The 16,107-nt window shown below is 36.8% G+C and overlaps 1 protein-coding gene across 2 annotated transcripts; it reads left to right on the top strand.

Annotated features, from left to right (window-relative positions):
- Positions 1-9,017: 9,017 nt before the first annotated feature.
- On the top strand, positions 9,018-13,540 carry LOC104889244 (hypothetical protein). Of its 2 annotated transcripts, none has more exons than XM_048641591.1 (5): positions 9,018-9,910; positions 11,038-11,122; positions 11,259-11,425; positions 11,655-11,842; positions 13,229-13,540. In XM_048641591.1, exons 1-5 carry the CDS (start codon positions 9,535-9,537, stop codon positions 13,403-13,405), a joined length of 993 nt encoding a protein of 330 aa, XP_048497548.1. In that variant the 5' UTR covers positions 9,018-9,534; the 3' UTR covers positions 13,406-13,540. The 2 variants fall into 2 exon arrangements, with proteins under 2 accessions (XP_048497548.1, XP_010672719.1); XM_010674417.4 differs by having other exon boundaries at positions 9,025-9,910; positions 11,568-11,842.
- The last annotated feature ends 2,567 nt before the right edge of the window (positions 13,541-16,107 follow it).

The following is a 16,107-nucleotide window of genomic DNA, read 5'->3' as shown; positions in this document are numbered from 1 at the left end:
CTGCGCTTTTCTAGCGCAACCCTACTTAAAAAGTGAAGGGCTGCTACTGAAAGGGCTGCTGTCAAAAAGCGTAGCCCTATAGGCCTTTTTCAGCGCAGCCCTTCTTCATTTTTCCACTAGTGAAATACAATTTGTGATAACAATGGAAGAGTAAAAACAAAAGATCGTAAGTATGAATTCTCTTGGGAACACGACACTGACACTTAGGCAACTTAGGATTTTAAGCTATGTCAGACACAAATTAATCTTGGGATTAGACGCCTATTTATAGTAAGTAGCCATGAATTAATTTTCCACTAATTAATCCGCTAACCCCATGATCTCCACTAATTAACTTTACTTGGAAACTAAGAAGCTAACCTACTAACCCGGCCACTAACTCAGTTAGAACGTGTAACAATGCAAATTACGTGATAAGTGGTTACTTGGAAAATAATTAAACAATTAAAAAATAATCTAATTTAGGAAAAATATATTTTACATTTAATTTAAATCTACCAGAAAAATCAAATTTATTTAAAGAATAAAATTTGATTTTTCGAATAAAAGAAACTAATTAAAATCTTTTCATAACTAATTAAACTAGGACTCCTAAATTTCTATTATACACCTAACAGTACTTAGGCGCTTAACATTTATTAGGTTTAGGTGTTCCTAAATTCGTTTCTAAGTCAGTTCCCAACTAAAGTTCCTAACCTGTGCCACTATCTGTTCCTGTCATGGGAACAAAACTTAGTTCCTTTGAGAATTCAACACCAAACATCTTATATATACCTTTACTCAACCTTAACATCAAGAATATAATCCACCCTAATGCATTCTAATCTTCATTCCAAGCTTGATTCTTCATCTTAGGAACATCTTCACTTCGATCTTGATTAACTCTCCTTTCTTTAGTCTTCGATCAAGTATTCTCTTTGTTCGTCAATTAATAACCTAGCAACATCACACATGAAATAATACAAGTATGTCTTTTGTGGTTAAGTCATATTCAAAACTTAGGGTTAACGGTAAGGTACCATGTCCTTGTATGAATTTCACTAATAAACCTAATATTTTCTCACATATTCTATTTAGAATCAAATTATGTGTTATCCCACCATGATATACCCCAAATCATTGACATGATGTTTAATTGACTTTTTTCTTGTACATTATTGGTCCAAACACTTGCAACTCATGTAAGAAGAAGAGGGTACCAAACTACCAATGTAAGAACCTTGATGTACCAAGGTAACACTTAGTCCTTGCAAATGGGCTCCAATCTCTCCTAATAATATCCTATTGTTGTTCATAGATGATCCCACCTAATGATGTTCAATTGGCCACTTCCTTGTACATTATTTTACCCAAACACTTGCAGCTCATGTAGGAAGGGGAGGGTACTAAGTATGAAGCATGATGTACCAATAGGTAACACTTGGTCTCCCAAATGGGTTTCCATCTCTCCGAATGACATCCTATCATTGTTAATAGATAGTTCCGACCAAATTATATATCACAAATCATTGACATGACGTTTAATTGGCCTTTTCCTTGTATATTATTGGCCCAAACACTTGCAATTGATGTATGAAGAAGAGGGTACCAATGTATGAACCATAATGTACCAAGGTAATACTTGGTCCTCCCAAATAGGCTCCAATCTCTTCCAATGATATCCTATTGTTGTTCATAGATGGTTCCCAGCTAATGATATATCCCAAATCATTGACATAATGTTCAATCGGCCACTTCCTTGTACATTATTTTGTCCAAACACTTGCAACTCATGCAGGAAGGAGAGGTACCAATGTAGGATCCTTGATGTATTAAGGTTAACACTTGGTCCTCCCAAATGGACTTCAATCTCTCCAAATGGTGTCATATTGTTGTTCATACATGGTTTCCACCTAATGTTATACCATGAATAATTGTTCGACATGATGTTCAATTGGTCTCTTACGTGTACATTATTATTGGCTCAAACACTTGCAGTCCATCTAAGAACACTAATGCATTAATACATCACTCCTACCCTTTTTTCCCCACCACACTTTTTTTGTTATTATTAGAGACAATAAAGTGAGAAATAATAGCCCCCATGTTTTATAGCAATTGTGCGATTGCCTCCTCAACTTATACATGGAACAAATGAAACACTTAACTGAATCTTGATGTGCAATTAGATTCCATTACTTATTTTTAATTAGACCAATTTCTTGCCAGAAAGATAATAGGAAAATTAAAAATCTTAGAAAATGTATTTTCTTATCCAAATATATATTTTCAATTTGCTTCTATATCCAACTTTTTATATACTTACACAAACTATTCCTTCATTCGGTATATAATCTCGACACTTAAGTCCTTTCCATTGCATTAAAAAAAGTCATTTTCCATGGGTTTGTGAAAACATTGCTTGCCTATATCAACCTTGTTCTCTTTGAAAGAGAATTATTTTCCATCGGGAGAAAAATATGAAGTTCTATTTTGATACTTCCAAAGTATGAAAGGTGGTTGGAGTCTAAATATTGACGCGAGCTCTTAGGGGGAAGTTAAAATGCTATGTGTAAAAGAAGCAGGCTCGAAGCAACGAAAGTGGGAGTAGAGGTGCATAATGTGCCAGCCCAAGGCTCCCTAAACTTATTCTCCACTATGTATATTACATTTGACACCACATAAAAGGTAACTTCAACTAACTAAACAAACACATACATTTAGAAAACTCTCTCCACTCTCTTGCTTTGCATTGCTCAGCTGACTAACTTAAGCATCAGAGAGGATTCACTCGGAAAGTCCTCAAGTTAGTCTTCTTGTTTTGCTAATGACAACCCATTTGGAGTATCTATTCAACATTAATCATACTCACATTCATTTAGCAAAGTCTGACTTGCTATTCATACCCACAATACTGCTTTTAGTAGAAACAAGTTATTGTATTATTGTTCATCTTTTTTTGTCGAAAGTTATGCACTTTTTCCCAACTAAGTAACCAAGGTAATTTAGAACCTTAGATGTGTTTTTCGATCAGTTCTAGCTATAACTTGTAATGATTAGATGAACCAGGGTTTAATATAGTATGAAGCTAGAAGAACAAAAAAAAAAAAAAAGCTTGTGAGAATAATGACAATGGAGGAGGCTTAAGCATTTAATTACAGTACGAAGTCGAAATTAAGGGTTTAGTTTATTTTTTGTATATCAAGAGTATAAGGCCTAAGAATAGAAGATTGTTTTCTAAATGTATATCAGAGATGTATAATCATATTGGTAAAATAAAATAAAATGAAAGTGAGTAAAACTTGAGTGGTTAGAGCATCTCTTTTCGTTCCAAGAGGTTTTGGGATTCAATCTCATCCTTGGCAAGTTAAGATCCCCTTTATTCCCCATCTTGTCAAGGTTTCTCCTTACTAAATAATATATTGGTAAAATAAAATACATGTAATTAGATATATATTATGACCCTGTTTGGTCAACAATTTTGGGATGATAAAACATATGAAGCGAGGAACTGTAGAAAAAATGTTTAGAGAGAGAAACTCTTCCTTCTCTCTAGTAATTCGATGAAACAGTATCAACATCATCCAATTTTGAATCTTAGTGTTTGTTAGAGCTATGGCGAAAGGTTCGAAAAAGGGTAATGGAGGTCAGAAGAAGAATAAGGCTACGAATGTGAATAAGCCACAATCAAGCGACGCGATAAAGGAGAAGAATATCAATGATGTTGTGAATGATGCTGAGTTGGTCGTCGGATGAGGAACTATCGGATTCATCTATTGATAGGAATGTTTCAGAGCAAGACAGAAGTGTGTTTCTCGCTGCGAGAACACATGTTGCTACCCGGGTTGATTCAATGAGAACTCCGGTTAAAGCTCCGTCAACTGTGAATCCATCACCTTATCCAATGCAACATCTAGCTAGCTAGTAACACATGTAATACTTCAATCCCTGTTAATTAGAGTTATTCATTATTTAATAATATTGTTGAAGAAGGTTTAAATTTTTGAACAACCTGCTATAGCTAGATTTGGTGATGAAGTGGGTATTACAATGGAGGATATTAGTCCTGAAATTTTTTAACAACCTGGTTAAGAGAGGTGAGATGCATGAGATGGAGTCCATAGGCCCTTTTTACACTTGGTCTAATAAACAGGAGGGTGATGATATGATTTTTTTTATAAAATTGATCGAGTGTTTGTTAATGAGGGGTAGGATAGGTTGTTTAATAAAACTGTGACTCACTTTCTCCCTGAAAGTGTTTCAAATCATTATCGTGGTATAACTCATATTCACACTATTAGAGAATATAAACCCCCTTCTTTTAGATTCTTTAATATGAGGACATTGGATGATCAATTTGGAGAGATTGTGCATTCTAGTTGGCAGAAGCAGGTGCAGGGAAGTCTAATGTATCAAGCGGCGAAGAAATTGAAATTATTGAAGTATGATTAAAGGTGTTGAACAAAAGCAAATTTTCTAATATTGAGCTTGAAGCCGATCTTGCTCATAAGAGAATGATTACTGTTCAGAAGAAGATCCAAGAGTATCCGAGTAATAGAGCTTTGCACCAGGAGGAAGCTGAAGTAACACAACAATATTTTACTCTAAATAAAGCTAGAATGAGCTTCCTACAACAGAAAGTGAAGAGTGATTGGCTTAAGGAGGGGATAGTAATACAACATATTTCCATGCTAGTTTGAGAAAGAGAAAGGCCCATAATCAAATTTACTAGATAAAGAATACAAGGGGAGATTAGGCTGAGGATTCAAAGGGAATTGAGAAGGCTTTCTTGGAATTTTATGAGCAATTGCTTGGTTCTGCTCAAGAGTCTAAAAAGAAGGTGAGTAAGAGTATTCTCAAGGAAGGTAAGATTATTAGTGATGTGAATAAGATAATGCTTACTAGTAGGTTCAATGCTGGGGATGTTAAGCATGGTTTGATGGATATATATTATATTAAGGCTTATGGGCCTGATGCCTATTCTAGCTTGTTTTACAAGAAATCATGGGATGTTATTGGTGATGATAATTGTTGCAGTGTTGGATTATTTTTGACATTGGCAAATTGCTGAGACAGATAAATTGTACTACATTGTGTTTGATCCCAAAGTGTGAGCAACCTCAGGATGTAACACAATACATACCAATTGCTTGTTGTAATATTTTGTATAAAATTATATCCAAGATGTTGTGTGCTAGACTAAAAAAAGTGCTCCCTGATATTATAAATCTTGTGCAGAGTGCTTTTGTTGAGAGCAGAGTATTATTCCAATGTGCTCATTTGTCAGGATATGATGAGACACTATAAAAGGAAGAGTGATCCTGCTAGGTGTACAATGAAAATAGACCTTAGGAAGGCTTATGGCTCATTAGAAGGGATTTTTTGAGAGAAATGTTGGAAGGCCTTGAATTTCCTGAGAAATTTGTGAATTGGGGGGGGGGGGGGGTAATGATGTGTGTGACTACCCCTAGTTTTTCTGTAAGTACAAATGGAAATCTCTGTGGGTTATTTGAGGGCAAGAAGGGGGTTGTGGCAGGGGGATCCCATTTCACCCCTCCTCTTAGTGATTGTTGTGGAATTTTGCTCTAGGTTAATGAGTAAAATGTGTAAAAAGAAATAGTTTGATTTTCATTATAGGTGTTATCTTTGAGGTTGACTCATTTAGTCTTTGCAGATGACTTAATGTTATTCTGCAAAAGTGAGGTCAAATTAGCCATTTTGATGAAGAGGGTGATGAAATCTTTTTATGAGGATTTGGGGTTGTTTGCTAGTCAGGATTAAACAACAATATATTTTGGCGATGTTTAAGAAGAGATTCAGGACATGATTTTGCAGGTTATAGGGTTTTCAATAGGTTCTTCCCCTTTCGTTAGCCTGGTGTGCCCATAAGTTCAAAAAGACTAGCAAAGTCAGATTGTGAAGCTTTAGTGGAGAAGTTTGTGCAAAGAATAGTGTGTTTAAGCTCGAGGCATCTTTCCTATGCAACTCGAGTTACTATTTTAAATGATGATTGCATGAACCTCTACATATACTGGGCTCAAATTTTCCTCCTCTATAAAGGTGTTCTTAATAGAATCAAGCAAATCTGTAGAGGCTTTTTGTGGGAAGGGAAATTTTTTTCCACTAAAGCTCCTCCTGGTGCTTGGAAGGAGGTTTGTTGGTCAAAGAAGAGAGGTGGTTTAAGAGTGAGAGATGGTGTATGTTGGAATATGGCAACTATAGGACAATATATATGGCAAATTTCACAAAAAGAAGATTTGCTCTAGATAAAGTGGATGCATAATGTCTATGTAAAAGATACTGAATGTTGGGTTTACAAAACCCATGTGAATGCAACTGAGCGTGGAAGAATATTTCCAAGATTAAATATAAGCTGAGGGGAGCCTATACAAATGGAAACTAGTGTCTTGACCAGGATAGGAAGTACACAATAAAGCAAGGGTACAACTGGTTACACGAATAAGGAGACAAAGTAGATTGACATTACTGGGTGTGGAATTCATTTAATGTTCCTAAACACTCATTTATTTCTTGGTTGGTTGCTCTAGATAAGTTAAGAATTAGAGGTAGACTCGCTCGTGTGGGTATTGGAATTGATGAGCAATGTGCTATGTGTGGGAATGGACAAGAGAATCATGTCACCTCTTTTCTTCAGATGCTGCTTTAGTGGATAGGTTTGTGTGGGTATGCTCCTATGGTTGGACATTAGGGCTACTATTGATGGATGCATTTTCACCTGCTGGAAAAAAACGAGGAAGGAAATTCAAGTCAAAGAGGAAGCAAACGAGTTGTTATGCAACGTTAGCTGCTACTGTGTATCATGTGTGGCAAGCTATGAATAGTGTAGTCTCGGAGCTCAAGGTGCCATTACCTAGTGCAGTTATTAATTGTATTAAACCTGATATTTTTATTAGAGTAAGAGCTTGCGTAACTAATAAATGGTCTAGTGAGGAGAGGGTCTGGTTGGACAGGCTTAATAGTAGAGTTTAATGTGGGTGGGTGCTCGTCCATGTCTTTTATGTTGTTAGATGGTTTGTTGTTGCCTTTGTGTGAGGTTCAAGTTGTATTGTTTTTTGGTGGCTCTTGCTTGCTTTTGGTAATACAACTTACATTTTACCGAAAAAAAGAGAAGAGAATCAAATATCTTCCTTTTACTTCTTGTTTAGTTCAAACTATCATCAATGCATTACCATTATTACGTGGGGAGATGAGACGCTAATCATTAGCGGGTACGCTGCCCACTAACAACAAGTATTATTATTTTTAAAAGTTACCTTTACGTAAAAAAGAACTTTTTGATTAAATAAAAATATAAAAAAAGTCAACCTTTTGCCAAAAAATAAACATGTAATCTCTGTCAAAAAGTAAAAAGTTGCCGATAGTGTTTGTCGTTCAACTTTCCCCCATAAAAGTACAAATGGTTATCTATAAGAAGTTAAGAACCCATGTGTGTATGTCTAAAACATTGATTATTGATATCTCAATCCCTATTATATGTGTTTGAGACACTTGTTATTGTTAAATCAACCTCTATTTCTATATGTAAATATCCTAAAATGACAATATTGTCCCTATCAGTCAATTTGCCCACTAACAATTAGTGTCTTATAACTCCTCCATTGTTACTTGGTGGTAGGGGTGTAAAGAGCCGAATCGAGACCGAACAGGCTCAGGCTCGGCTCGGCTCGACAATGGTTCAGATTAAGCTCGGCTCGAGCTCGAAGCTCGCCGAGCCTAATTATTGAGGCTCGGCTCGAGCTCGAAAGAACTAAAGCCAAGCTCGGCTCGATAACTTGATATTTTAAATATTAAAATAACGTTCAACTTAACTTATCCATTAAGTACGGGCCAATGGACTATTGTCAAACTCTTGTTCAGTATGGATGTCAAAGAGTGATCCTTAGTTAATAGGCTAAGCCCAATATCCAAATAATTTCTTCCTCTATACTCGCTCTTTAATAGAGCAGCTCCAACAACAATCTTACTTCCTTGTCGATGTGGGATCTAATCCCAAGTTCCCAACTAACCCGTAGCACTGTTACTGCATGTGTTGCAGCGAAATAATGAAATAGGCTATGTGGGATCTAATCCCAATTAATCCCCTAGCACATTACACATAGGCATTTGCTGCCAGGTGTAGGCACTATATATATAAAATACAAGTTGATTGCATTAGTGAGCAGATGAAAGTTTTTGTATAAGTTGCAGTCCAATATATACAAATGCAACATTAAAGAATAGTCCACTACACAATACATGTTTATTAATATAGATTTTATAGGAAAAATAAGGTTGTTATCTATTTTCTCTATCGATGTGGGACAATATTATTTTACCTACAAACTATCTAAAATATTTTCGAGCTTGCTCACGAACTTTCGAGCCGAACTTATGGAGGCTCAGGCTCGGCTCAATAAGGTCTCAAGCCGATCCCGAACTCGAGCCGAGCTTTGACCGAGCCGAGCTCGAATAGTTTGCGAGCCATCCAAGCTTATTAACACCCCTACTTGGTGGTAATGGATGCATCCAGTTGTTACACTCCCTTCTCCTTCTAATAACAAAGTCTATTTCTCGATGGTAATGATAACCCTTCCATTTCAAAACTTAAACCAAACATCTAATAAAGATAATAAATTTTGTTACAGTACATTATTTTATTTTTCTATTTAGTAACTTAAATCAAACATGCTCAATTGTTCCTAATATGTATTTGCAATTTTGCATTATTAAGAAGTCTAATAGACGACATCAATGAATGATGATCACCGCTAACTCAAATAACCCTTCGAAATGGTTATATTTAGAGGACCAAAAGAACCTACCAACCACCAAAAACCCACATATTCCTTAGAACAAAAGAATATAACACAAAAATATTAGGTAATACTAACTAATAAGAGAGGCCTAAATCATAAATGCATAATGCAATTGAACATTATCCAAATATTATATTTGCAATCACCTCAATAAAAAAGATAAAAAGTTGCAAGTTGTTGACCTTCATCCTTCAACCATCAAAGTCATTTTTTTGATCCATAACCATCAAAGTCATTAGTAGGCAAACAATAGCTAATATGGTGCCACATCCCCTGTCAATGGGCCCCTACTGCCTTTTCTGCCAATCCCATGCCTTAGCAGTTTTTTTCCGCAGCACCCAGTTTTCCTAATTCTCGTCGATGTTGAAATAAAGCTCATCCTTTCAACTCTTATTCAAAATCACTCTCATTCTGTCACATCCATTATCTAACATTCAATTTTGTTTTTGTTTTTGTTCTATCATATTCATAATTTTCAGATCTGGGGGTGTATATTTTGTCATCATTGAAGAGTAATAATTTCTGGGTTCAATCCAAATTTGATCAATTTGAAGTAAATTTGTAGTTTTGGTGCATTCTTTTGTTGGGTTTTTTCTGAATTTCATATATGGTGAAGGTGAATCTTGGTATGTTCTGGGATTTTAAGAAGATAAGCTTTTCTGGGTTCCATCCAAATTGATGAATTTGTGTTAAAGTTGGGATTTTTAGACAACAAATTTATTGTGAGATTGTTTCTATCATGGTGTCAGTGAATTTGGGTATGCTGCACTATGTGTTGGACCATGTATATGGTGCATTTGTTCATAGAACAAGAATTAGCCCACCTTTTTTTTCCAAAGGTTGGGGTGGAAATAAGCTTGATTTACTTGAAAGTCTAATAAAACAACTTTTTCCAGAAATTGAAGGCCAAAATTGGCCTCCTCAGTTGATTCAACCAATTTGGAAGACAGTTTGGGAGACAAAAACTGCATGTTTGAGAGAAGGAGTTTTTAGAACTCCTTGTGATGAGCAACTTCTAAGTGCATTACCCCCAGAGAGTCACATTGCAAGGGTTGCATTTCTCACTCCTAAAATTTTTAGTCCAGAGAAGATGGCATGTGTGGTTCATCTTGCAGGTAAAATTTTTTCTTTGATCTTCTGTTTTTTACTGCTTAGCTTGAGGATTTTATATTGAATTTGTTGTGGTAGTTTTGATGTAATTGTGTTTGTAAACACGGTAGTGCATATTAATTTGTAGTAATTGTGTTGAGTTGGATATGAATTGTTTTACTTGCTCCTTAATTATATGTTCTCTTTCAAGATTTGTAGTAATTGTTTTGATATTGAATTGATTGCTAGTTTTGTTCATCTTATTGCCTCTTGCACGGAATTGTCAGAGATTAATTGTTTGCTTATTTGCCTAATCTATGAGGTTTAAATGTTAAATTTTTGCTTATATGTCAAAATAGAGAGGTTGAAGTTTGAATATTTGAAATTTGTGTCTAAGATCATAACTTTGACGCCCAATATTTATTATGATGCAAAAATGCTTAAGTTAGATTGATCTTAACAATAATGTTAATAGCTAGCAAGGTTCAACTGAACCAAACCGAATTTTTCTTGTTAATGTGGTATGGAGGAGGTAGTACATTTAGGCAGCTTGTGTTTCTTGCGAAACATAGTCTTTTGAAGAGTTCCAAAATTATTTTTTGTTCTGATGCTTAGTGTTAGAGAAGACAGGCTTTGCATTTGTAGACTCCGAATAGCATGGATTTTTGTTCATAGGAACTTGTAGATTTGTAGTAGTTGAGAATCTGCTCTTTATCTTGAATAAGATAGGCTGAAGTGCTCGTGGAGCTGTTTTCTAGTTGTTGTTTTCCTTTTTGGCTAATTGTAAATAAATGTAGCACAAAAATGGCTAGAGTTTTGGGAACAACCATAACTCTGGGAGAATGCCATTTTCTAGTTTCATTAGCACAGAATTGGCTAAATTCTCAAGGTTTTTGTGCTTCATATAATAAAACTTGAGATTTGCCAATTTTATTAGCCTTTTAATGCCTTTGCCCTTGTGGTGCTTTGACCTTGATCTCTAGTGACTGATTTTTTTTTTTTTTTCATGCTGCATGATCATATAATGAGGCATTGAATCTGATACAATAATGCAATAAATGCTGCATTTTTGTGGTGTTGTCATTGTCAGAGTCATACGTATGTCAATTAGTTTGATAATATGAGTTAACAATGTGTATGATTATTTACATAGGCACTGGGGACCATACTTTTGAACGGAGGTTGCGGTTAGGTGGACCATTGCTAAAGGAAAATATAGCAACTATGGTTCTTGAGAGGTGGGAACCCATGTGCCCATGTTCTACTCTAATATGCAGATTTAGTCTTTTTTCTTTGGGTGGTTAAAAGTTAAAAACCCAATTTAACTAGTACGACTTTGCAGTTTCTAACTTGAGAATGTTTAACAATTTGCAGCCCATTTTATGGACAGAGGCGTCCTTTTCTTCAACATGGTTCAAAACTTCACTGTGTCAGCGATTTGTTATTATTAGGAAGGGCAACTATAGATGAAGCTCGGTCTCTTCTACACTGGTTGGATGAGGAGGGATTTGGCAAACTTGGTGTTTGTGGACTTAGCATGGGTAAGCACCTCAACTTTTAATTCTCAATTTTTTTATGAAGGGGATTTAAATTATATATATGAGCCTTTCCAAATCCTCTCAAGCTTCACTAGCCATTAGAACAAGGAATACTTATGCAGCAAAAAAATCCTATTTCTATTAGGTGGAGTACATGCTGCGATGGTTGGATCCCTGCACCCTACGCCAATTGCAACCCTCCCATTCCTCTCCCCTCATTCTGCTGTTGTAGCTTTTTGTGAAGGTGTTTTAAAGCACGCGACTGCTTGGGATGCATTGAGAGCAGAACTTGCAGCACAAAAGGATACGTTGACTCTAGAAGATGTCAGGCAGAGGATGAGAGAGGTGCTCTCTCTTACAGATGTCACCCGCTTTCCAATTCCAAAAAATCCTGATGCAGTTATATTGGTCGCTGCTACTGTAAGTGTCCTTTTCTTTTGCCCAGGAAAGAATGTTTTATATTATTGAGATTAAGATATAAGGAGCAGGGCTGTTGTATTGTAATACTTGATTTTTGAGTTATTGCTCTGTTATATTCTTATATAAACTTATTACACTGGCACCTGTTGAATTGGTTGTAAAAGAAATAAAAGGCCTTCAGAACCTTCTGTTTTAAGGAGTAGTTACAATTGTTTCCTAACAACCACCTTACCTGTGGTTACGACAATATTGTTGCTTTGCATCTGTTCTTTTTTGTTGGCTCTGTTGGGTGTAACCTGTTGAGAAGGAAGCAACCTCGAGGGGAAAAAATGACTTTGAAACCCCAGTACCCCACTTATTTGTTATTACTCCCTCCCTAATAATAGGCCACATTTTCTATTTTAGACTATCTAAAAATAGTAGGCCACTTGTTTAATTTATTAACTTAAAATTGAACTTTCTCGTCTCGTGTTAACGTAAAAGATGCTCTTTAACAAAGAATTCAGAAGAATGGCTACATTGGTATGGTAAAAGATGTAATTTTTTTTTTCTTAGAGAAGCGTAAAGGTGTAAAATTACTAATAGTGAAGAATTGTTGTGGCATCTATCTTAACTAAATTCCTAAAAATCATCCTTGATCAGATATGCCCCATTACTTAGGGATGGAGGTATTATCTCATTTTATTTGGCTGTTTTTATAGTAAAGATCATCTTCTAACTGATAGGTCACACTCACCGTCAATGTCATTTGGGGGACTGGGTGTTTTCAATGCATTCTAATCACTGCTGTTTTCCGTCGTCTTGATGACATAGTAATTCTTTTTCTCAAGTTCTTTGTCTGATAACATAAGCCTAGTAGTTTATTAACGTATAATTTGCAATTGTCGTAACAGAGAGAATCTCATACCGATGCCTTGGAATTGTCATAAATTTACACACACAAGCGTGGCATATAAGCAAGCATCTATGCAAACACAGCCACCAGTGAACGCACCTATTAGTAATTTCCTCTTTAGTTTATAAATGATCTTGGGGGGATAACTGCCCCATTCCTTCTCTGTTTCAAGGGTCCTGTCAACTCTTATGCTAATGCTGTACATTCTGAACTTGTAATAATCTTGGCTACCTATGCCTTGACACGTGTTGTTTTTCGACTAAAAAAGTGCACAAGATGCAATAGCTGGGAGAAGTGGATAAGATAGAATAGCCCCCAATGAAAACTATCATTTACATTTCTCCAGCTAATGCTAAATTATTTGGCCATATTATAGTGCTCATTGCTCAGTAAGCGTGTATCTGTAATATTACGAGAATTGTGCTTCCTGATGGTATCTCATTTCATCACTGGCCTTATACTTGAATGTTGACCATGTTCATGAATTTCAGGATGATGGTTATATACCGAATCATTCAGTGCTAGAACTTCAGAAAGCATGGCCAGGATCAGAAGTAAGGTGGGTTCTTGGTGGGCATGTATCATCTTTTATTCTCCACAATGGCGAGTTCCGCAGAGCTATTGTTGACGGTCTTGATAGATTAAATTGGAAGGAACCTCCCTTGTGATCACAATTATAAGCTACGGATACATAAACTTGTAAATTATATTGGTCTTGATTTTTAATTGTTGTACTATTAAATTGAAGGAAATAGGGTAACCCAACCCAATTATGAAGGAGAAATTGGGGTGTCCTCTTTACATGTCCCATTGTTTTTATTTCTTTTACTCGTGTTTGTTTTTAACCATCCCTGACGTGCGGGAAGGCGATGTAGATGAATGATGAACCGATATGGTTCAAGTAGATACATTTGATGTTCATAATTATATACCAGGAACCCTAGACGTGACATATAATTGCCGTGACGGTTATCTCCGAATGATTTGATCTGATTCCTCTTCTTTAGTTAAGCCAACATTTCGTTCTGTATCCGGGCCATCAGTTCTGCTTCTGCCACTATCTGAAGATTATTCTTGGATGCTTATTGGTAAGTTCTCTCTTTCTCATGTAAATACAAAGTCCCCCTGTTCCAGTGAATAGTTTATGCAAAGGATCGTTTTAAATTAAATCCATTTCACAAAGAGTAACTCACCTTAAAACTTCCTTCTAATAGATGAAGTTTGGTGAGTTTTCTCCCTTTTTGCAATCTTTTGCAGCATAAAGAGGAGCTTACCTGTATATTCATGTTTAAGTTGATTACATAACTATATGTTCACTGAAAAAAAAAGGATGTATTACATTTACAGCCGAGAGTTTTGGCTGCGCCTCTCATACTTCCCTCATGTGCTATATAAATCTGAAATTAGTGTCACATTTTGATTTTTGGTGAAACCAATGTGAACAATTTGATCAGCTTCTCTGTTATGAAAAACCTTACATTTTTCAGTGTAGATTTGCTTGTAGTTTTGTTTTTAATGGGATTTTGTTTTCGCATTACTCAGAATGCAGCTTTGTTTTTGGTTAAATATTTGCTTGAACAAAGCTGAGATTGAGGGGGAAACTTTTGGTGGATTTATGCTGGATTTCATCATCAGTAAGTAGTATTAGAAAGTTGAATGTGTGCAATTTTCAAACTTCTTACACCAACTTTCTAGTGGGAGAGAAGTATTGAGAAACTCTATTTAGCTAAATTTTAATTGGTTAAATAAGAAATAGAAAGTTGTGAACCTCCCACAATATGGAATTACAAGAATGCATACCACCACTAGGCACATAAAATAGAACTCTAGTTAATAACTTTAGTCAAATAGCCAGACTTTTTGTTTTCAATTATGAAGAGTATAACAATGCAATTCACCTCTAAAATAAGATAAAAAATAGAACATCGAAAATCTTTGGCTGAACAAGCGCCACCCAAAACAAGCATTTTTTTTGCAGAGAAACTTTTTCTCTCTCTAAACCAAACTCTCTGCCTTCTCTCTAAAGTCAAAACACAAGAACCTTAACCCTAGGAACTCGCCGGAGTTCCGGCGCCGCGAAAAAATCCGGCGGGTTCTCCGGCGAGTTCCAACTCTAGTTCCCTCTTTAGTTTTTATTCCCTAGTTTGCTCATAATAATAATCTAGAATTCCCTGCCTCCGGCGAGTTCGCTCCGGCGTAGGTATTAGGACCCCCTCCTGCAAGGATTCACACACGCGGCCGTTTTCCGGTCGTTTCGGTTTGTTTTCGACCGACCCTCCTCGTCGCCGCCTCCCTTCGCGTTCCACCACATCGTCGCCGCCTCCCTTTGAGTTCCACCGCCCACCGTGAGTTTTATATGGGTTTTCCGCTCCCCTTTCCTCCTGTTTTTTGTGGTTAGGTTTGTTAGGGTTTCCCCTCCCCTTCCCCCTGCTTTATGGTTAGTTTCCCTCCCCCTACCCCTAATAGCCAGTTTCGGGCTTCCCCTTCCCCAACCCCCCCGTGTTGTGTCCGGTTTAAAAGAACCATTTGTAGGGCTTCCCCTCCCCCTCCCCCTTCGTGGTGTGTCCAGTTCAAAAAACAGTTGTAGGGCTTCCCCTTCCCTTCCCCCTTAGCGTTTGTGTAGGCAATAACTTAAGTTGCAGGGCATACCCCCTCACCTTTTAGTGTAGTGTATTCTATCCTCCGGTTGTGGTTGTTGGTTGGTCTAGTATGGCGCCGTTGTTTGTTCATTCAGTCTGTTTTGGTTGGCTTAGTATGGTGTTGTTGTTTATTATGGTGGAGGTACTTGTTACTTCGATCTGTCTATGTCGTTGGTTAGGATTTGAGTTGCAATCGAGTTCATGTTTGGGGTTTGGTTTCCCCGATTTTAATAATCGGATGGTTCTTCGAAATCTAACCTTGGTTAGATTTCTTTCTCGCTCGGTAATGATTTCATTTATCATTGCCTTGACAAAACGAAATCTGAAGGCGGCCCCCAATTTATCAATTGGGGTTACAGCGCGCCCACTTATTTGCGCTTCTCCTCACAGGAGAAGCCTGCAATACCCTTCCAAAAGGGTATGAAGTCACACAAGAATGTGACTTTCTCAACAAGCTCGACCATCGGATTCCAGGTGACAGCAGGTCCCTGGCATTGGTCTAGTCGCGAGTTCATCATCTCGTTGGTCCTTAGGTCCCTCGCTCGTGAAATCAGCTCTCTCCTCCTACTACGTTTAGCCGAATTTTGGCGATCGTCATCCACCAGAAGCAGCGTCATCCACCAGATCGAGCCACTTTGTTTTAGTTTATGTTATTTCTGTTTTGGCGGTTGTTGTGTAAGAGCGAGTTTAGCTCAAATTAGGTTTTGTGTTTATTTGGTTGTTTTTAGCAT

Source organism: Beta vulgaris, chromosome 3 (genome assembly GCF_026745355.1).
Source record: "Beta vulgaris subsp. vulgaris cultivar EL10 chromosome 3, EL10.2, whole genome shotgun sequence".
Lineage (NCBI taxonomy): Eukaryota > Viridiplantae > Streptophyta > Magnoliopsida > Caryophyllales > Amaranthaceae > Beta > Beta vulgaris.
The sequence above is the reverse complement of the archived record's forward strand: the minus strand, read 5'-3'. Positions and strand labels throughout refer to the sequence as shown.